Source organism: Molossus molossus, unplaced genomic scaffold (assembly GCF_014108415.1).
Source record: "Molossus molossus isolate mMolMol1 unplaced genomic scaffold, mMolMol1.p scaffold_m16_p_14, whole genome shotgun sequence".
Lineage (NCBI taxonomy): Eukaryota > Metazoa > Chordata > Mammalia > Chiroptera > Molossidae > Molossus > Molossus molossus.
Window position 1 is genome coordinate 33780129 of NW_023425349.1, and position 7037 is coordinate 33787165.

Consider the following 7037-nt stretch of genomic DNA (forward strand, 5'->3'; position numbering starts at 1 on the left):
CTGCTTTTTTATCCACTTGTCTACTGATGGACACTTGGGCTGTTTCCAGATCTTAGCTATTATAAATAGTGCTTCTATGAACATGGGGGTACATATATTCTTTCCGATTGGTGTTCCAGGCTTCTTAGGGTATATTCCTAGAAGCGGGATCACTGGGTCAAAAGGAAGTTCAATTTTTAATTTTTTGAGGTAACACCATAGTGTTTTCCATAGTGGCTGCACCAGTCTGCATTCCCACCAGCAGTGCACTAGAGTCTCCTTTTCTCTGCACCCTCGCCAACACTTGTTGTTTGATGATTTGTTGATGGCGGCCATTCTGACAGGTGTGAGGTGATACCTCATTGTTGTTTTAATCTGCATCTCTCTGATGATTAGTGATGATGAGCATTTCTTCATATGTCTCTTGGCCATTTGTATGTCCTGTTTGGAGAGGTGTCTATTCAGCTCCTCTCCCCATTTTTTAATTGGGTTCTTTGTCTTCCTTTTTTTGAGTTGTATGAGTATTCTATATATTTTGGAAATTAACCCCTTATCTGATGTATCATCAGCAATGATGTTCTCCCATACAGTGGGTTCCCTTCGCATTTTGATGGTTGTTTCTTTTGCTGTGCAGAAGCTTTTTAGTCTGATGTAGTCCCATGTGTTCATTTTCTCCTTTGTTTCTGTTGCCTTAGTTGATATATCATTGAAAATTCTGCTGCGTATGATGTACGTAATTTTGTTGCCTACATTTTCTTCTAGAATTTTTATGGATCCACGGTTCACATTTAAGTCTTTTATCCATTTTGAGTTTATTTTTGTGTATAGTGTAAGTTGATGGGGAGTTTGTCTATCTTCATAGAACATCGGATTCAAACTATTAAGGACATATCAGCATTACCATGGAGACCCCCCTCCCCTCACCTTTCCCTTCTATCTCTCCATGTCGTCTTCTTTTGTCCTTAAAATCCCAGCTGGATTCCATATCACCAAAGGAGCCTTCCACAACTTCTATTCCCACCAATACCCTGAGTGTTCTTTCAGATGCTCTGGCCTCTCCTAAACCCTGCTGCTTCCCCTCCCTGCCAGACTGTGAGCCCATTTAAGCTTGGGCCATGGGTCACCCTTGTTCCTCATAGGAATTGTGATACCTACATACTGGGTGAAACAAGTGTTTTGGTTGATGGATGTTCAGATATAGACAAAAAGATGAATGGATGGATGAATGAATGGTTGGACAGATGGATGGAAAGCCCTGGAGCTGGTGTGCCCATGAGAAAGGAGATCTTGGGAACAATAGGAGGATGTTTTCTGTGAGAATGATCTGGAGAGAAAATATAATATTCACAACTAACCATATTACTAGTACCTGGCACAGTAGAAGAACATGGAGCAAACACTAAGTCATTTTTATCATTGAAGTTTAATGAGGTGAATTGCCATATAAGACATAATCACTAAAATGAATATATGTGTCTTGTCTCTGATTAAATGCATCAAATTATCAGAATCATTATTTTAAACATTGTAAATTTGATGTCTTATTGCTTCTTTTTCTTGGAAAGAAATAGAGACTATGGACTTTTAGAACTGTTTTCTAATCACTCAGCCTGACTGAACTGAAGACCAGATGGCCTGCACCTATGCAAGGCAAAGAATGTTGAGTTTGAGTCTCAATATTTTCTTCAGTTGAAAGAGGAGACCCACCATGGAAAGTGCCAACCAGACAGCCTCTGCGACAGAGTTTATTCTCCTAGGCCTCTCTGCACACCCAAAGCTGGAGAAAATGTTCTTTGTGCTCATCCTGTCAATGTACTTGGTGATCCTGATGGGCAATGGGGTTCTTATTTTGGTGACTATGTTGGTCTCCAACTTGCACACACCCATGTACTTCTTCCTGGGGAACCTTTCTTTCCTGGACATCTGCTACACTACCTCCTCAGTCCCCCTCATTCTTGACAGTTTCCTGAACTCCAGGAAAACTATAGCCTTCTCAGCTTGTGCTGTGCAGATGTTTCTCTCCTTTGCCATGGGAGCCACAGAGTGTGTGCTTCTGGGCATGATGGCATTTGACCGCTACATAGCCATCTGCAATCCCCTTAGATACCCCATGGTCATGAACAAGGCTGCCTACCTGCCCATGGCTGCCAGTTCCTGGGGAGCTGGAATTGCTGTCTCCATAGTTCAAACATCCCTTGCAATGAGACTGCCCTTCTGTGGGAACAACATCATCAACCACTTCACCTGTGAGATCTTAGCTGTCCTGAAGTTGGCTTGTGTTGACATCTCCATCAATGTGATCAGTATGGGAGTGACAAATGTGATCTTCTTGGGAGTCCCAGTTCTGTTCATCTTTGTTTCCTACATCTTCATCCTCACCACCATCCTAAGGATCCCGTCAGCTGAGGGAAGGAAAAAGGCCTTCTCCACCTGCTCTGCCCACCTCACAGTCGTGGTTGTCTTCTATGGGACCATCCTCTTCATGTATGGAAAACCCAAATCCAAGGACCCTCTGGGGGCAGACAAACATGACCTTTCAGACAAGCTCATAGCCCTCTTCTATGGGGTGGTGACCCCCATGCTCAACCCCATCATCTACAGCCTGAGGAACAAGGATGTGAAGATGGCTGTGAGGAACCTGGTACATCAGAAACACTTCACCCAGTGATGTTTGGAGAGCAGATGTCCCTGTAGTTCTGTGCCCATTGGCTACTTTCACTCACCAATCTCAGAAGAATGTGTCCCCCAAAGAAGATACTTGTGAAGAATAATGAGCCTGGCCAGGTGGCTCAGTTGTTAGAGTGTCATCCTGTATACCGTGGGGTTGCCGGTTTGATTCCAGGTTGGGGCACATGCCTGGGATGCAGGTTCAGTCCCCAGTTGGGGCATGTGTGGAGGGCAGCCGATCAATGTTTCTCTGTCACATGGATGTTTCTCTCTCTCTGTCTCTTTCTCTCTCACTTCCTTCCTCTCTCTAAGCATATCCTCAGGTGAGGATTAAAAAAAAAGAATAACGACCAGAAAAATCAAATTACACATGTAATGGAGAATTTTAGCTGTTACTGGACCTATTTTTTTTTAAGACAATAAAACCTGAAACCTGATGGGAGAGTGACTTGAAGGAATGGAAGTGGAATGCTGCTAAAATCAAAACAGTGAATTTTCTGCCCTGGCCGGTTTGGCTCAGTGGTTAGAACGTTGGCCTGCGGTCCCGAGAGACCCGGGTTCGGTTCCCACTAAGGGCACGTACCTCGGTTGCAGTTTGTCCCCGGCCCTGGTTGGTCGTGCGGGTGGCAGCCACTCGATGTGTCCCTTTCAGATGTGTCCCTTTCACATTGATGTTTCTCTCTCTCTTCCTCTCTCCCCCTCCCACTCTACCTGAACAAAAAATAGAAAAATGTCCTCAGGTGAGGATAAAAAAATAATAATAATTTTCTGATTCTCTACTGGGCAAGTCTGAATACACCTTTTTGAGCAGGTTGCTCATTTGCGGGGTGCAGCTTAGTGTACCTTTGTGTTACATAAAAATGCAATCCTACTCTAGATAGCGTCTGGGGCAAACTTCATGACATTACACTACTAAAAAATTTTCTTGGACTTCCGGTCAAGATGGCGGCGTAGGTAAACGGTATCGCGTCCTCCCACAACCACATCAAAGTTACAACTAAACTACAGAACAACCATCATTCAAAACTGCCTGAAATCAAGCTGAATGGAAGTCCTACAACTACGGAATTAAAAAAAAAACAAAACAGCTACATCCAGACTTGTAGGACGGGCGGCGGCGCGAGGGGTGGCGGCACGAGGGGTGGCGGCGCGGCGGCGAGACGGGCTGGTCCCACACCCAAGCGTGGTGGATAAAAATCAGGAGGCTCCCGCGGCTGGGAAGGTCCTTCCTGAGGACTGAGGGGTCCCCGTCATACACCAGGTGCCCCATTCAGGGTTCCGGTGCCAGGAAGAGAAGTCCCCATAACTTCTGGCTGGAAAAACCAGCGGGAACTGAGGCTCAAGGAAGCTGAAGCGGCTGGAGCCCCAGGCAGCTCCCTAAAGGGCCCGAGCACGGACTTATCGGACTCTCTCCCTCTAAGCTCGGAGGGGAGGCAGCTCGAGGGGCACCAGAGACATACAGGGAAGAACTGAGCTGTTTGGCACTGGAGCGAGGGCTGGAGACGGGGCTTCCTCAGGGACAAACGTGCTGTAAGAGGCCTTTGTTCCTTTGGTGAGCCCTTCCTGGGAGCGGCAGACAGAAGCCATATCTGGGACTCCAGCAACCTGGCTCACACTGGTAGCCCCGCCCTGCTGACTCCCTGAGGCCCCGCCCCGCCCCACACAACTTTCAAGCCCACCCAAGCTGTTGCCACTTGCTTAACCATAGGATTGGCCGGTCTTGGATCCTGCTTCAGGTTTTTCCTAAATTCTTTCAAACAAGCAGCATGGGGTCTCAGCAAGCCCCATACCTCTCATTAAGTAATACACAGAAACAAACACAGGGAGGCAGCCAAAATGAGAATACAAAGAAACAGGTCCCAAATGAAAGAACAGAACAAAACCCCAATAAAAGAACTAAGCGAAAGGGAGATAAGCAACCAAACAGATACTGAGTTCAAAATACTGCTTATAAGGATGCTCAATGAACTTAGTGAGAACCTCAGTGAATTTAGGGAGGGCCTCAAGAGCATAAAAAAGGACCAGTTAGAAATCATGGATACACAGTTAGAATTAAAGGAGGCATTAACTGAAATAAAGAATAATTTACACAGCTTCAATAATAGAGTATGTAAATCCAAGGAGCAAACCATCGATTTGGAATATAAGGAAGCAAAAAATCCCCAATCAGAACAGCAAAAATAAAAAAGAATCCAAAAAAATGAGGATAGTGTAAGGAGCCTCTGGGATAACTTCAAGCGTGCCAACATTCGCATCTTGGGGGTGCCCGAAGGAGAAGAGAGAGAACAAGAAATCGAAAACCTGTTTGAAACAATAATGGCAGAAAACTTTCCTAACTTGGTGAAGGAAACAGACATACAAGTCCAGGAAGCACAGAGAGTGTCCCAAACAAGATGAACCCCAAGAGGCACACACCAAGACACATCATCATCAAAATGCAAAAGGTTCAAGACAAAGAGAGAATCTTAAAAGCAGCAAGAGAAAGGCAGCTAGTTACCTACAAGGGAGTACCCATTAGGCTGTCAGCTGATTTCTCAAAAGAAACTTTGCAGGCCAGAAGGGAGTGGCAAGAAATATTCAGAGTGATGAAAACCAAGAACCTACAACCAAAATTACTCTATCCTGCAAAGCTGTCATTTAGAATTGATGGACATATAAAAACTTTCCCAGACAAGAAAAAGTTAAAGGAGTTCATCACCACCAAACCGTTATTATATGAAATGATGAAGGGTCTTTTTGAAGAAAAAGATAAAATGTATGAACAGACAAAATGGCAATGAATGCATATCTATCAACAATGGAATCTACAAACAAAATGAACAGGAAGAACAGAAACATTATCATAGATACAGAGAACATTTTGTTGGTTACCAGATGAGAGGGAGTTTGGGGGAATGGGTGAAAAAGGTGAAGGGATTAAGAAGCACAAATTCATTGCTAGACTGACAAACGTCAAAGGGAAAGGGGTTGGGGGGGTGGGAAGAAATAAACCAAAGAACCTATATGCATAACCAATGGACACAGACAATAGTGTGGGAAAAGGTGGGAGGGGGGCAGGAGTGGGGAAGAGGGGGTCAATGGGGGAAAAATGTGGAACATCTGTAATACATTTTACATCCAACAATAAAGATTTGAAAAAAAAAATTTCTTCATTGTATATGAAATGGAGCATCTTTAAACTTTATCTTGGAGGCAGGGCTGAGGTTAGAGATGAGAATGAAGTTTGTCTTCTTTTCCCTGAGACTCAGAGGAGTTGAAACCATGAAGATTCCGCGTCAGGCATTTCCTCTGAGGGCAAGTAAGCTGGATCCTTTTAACACACGTGTGGAGGATCTTTGCCTGGGAACATTCATAGCTGGAATTCATTAACTCCATCCAATTTTAGGGTTCAGTGTCCTGCTCTCGGTAAGTCTTATTTAAGTACATAGTCTGGCCCTACAGTCTGAAGAGTTGAAGGAAGGACCTATTGGGAGAGTAGAGCAGGGTCACACAGCAGTCTGAGAGAAGCCAGAGTCAGAATGTAAGACGTGACCAGCAGAAGATGAAGTAAGGTACGTGACAAGAGGTCCAGAGGTAAAATGTGTGACAATCTCAGTCAGTAGAATAACTAAAAAGAGCAAGCTATTGTGGGATAGAGAACTTTGAATGTCTCTTTTTTCTTGAGGCAATTGGATGTTCATTTTTTCCTGAGAATTAAGACTTTCTAATGAAAAAAAAAAGCTCTCTGCCTGCCTTGCACCTCTCTTTGTCCCCACACGCTCTCCTGCCCATACTGGGTAGAAGCGTGGACACCGTCACTGCCTGCGTGACCCTGAAAGTAGTCTCAGGCTGTAGGAGCGAGCACATGGGGCGTGTACCTGTTTCTCCATCTCAGAGACAGTATTATCTGTCCCGCCCTGGTGTGAATTTGCCTTTCCCTATTGAGCATGGAGTTATTCTGCATACTTTTTAGCTCACTATAGAGAGGATGACATTAACTAGGGAATTAATGCCAACCTTTATAAGTCAAGAATTGACTTAAAAATGAAACAGTCCTGCAGAGCAAAATTCCTTTTCAACATACTTTATTTCACTAGTTTTGACTTGGAAAACTGTGCCTAATTCCCACCCAGACCTTTCTACAGGACGGAAGGAGGTGTTCCTCCAGCTGCTGAAAGTACCAGTGATACCTCGGTTCTCGAACGCCTCGGATTTCGACCAAATCGGTATTCGACCAGGAGATTCGAGAAACTTTTGTCTTGGAATCCGAACAAATATTTGGAACTCGAACTTCCGAGATGAGCCGAGTTGAGCCGAATGGCGTTCATTCGGCCCAGCGCGCCTTGCTTGCGTCATCAGTGTGAGTGCAGACAGAGAGTCACGCTTTGTGGAGAGAGTCACGCTTTACACTG

General features: G+C 44.7%; 1 protein-coding gene across 1 annotated transcript; it reads left to right on the plus strand.

The window, feature by feature from the left end:
• The first annotated feature begins 1687 nt into the window (after positions 1-1687).
• On the plus strand, positions 1688-2647 carry LOC118629553 (olfactory receptor 13C7). Its single transcript, XM_036260966.1, has one exon. The coding sequence runs from the start codon at positions 1688-1690 to the stop codon at positions 2645-2647; it is 960 nt and encodes a 319-aa protein (XP_036116859.1).
• Positions 2648-7037: the final 4390 nt, after the last annotated feature.

Coding starts and splice junctions, on each gene's coding strand:
- LOC118629553 (XM_036260966.1), top strand. CDS start 1,688: ATGGAAAGTGCCAACCAGACAGCCTCTGCGACAGAGTTTATTCTCCTA.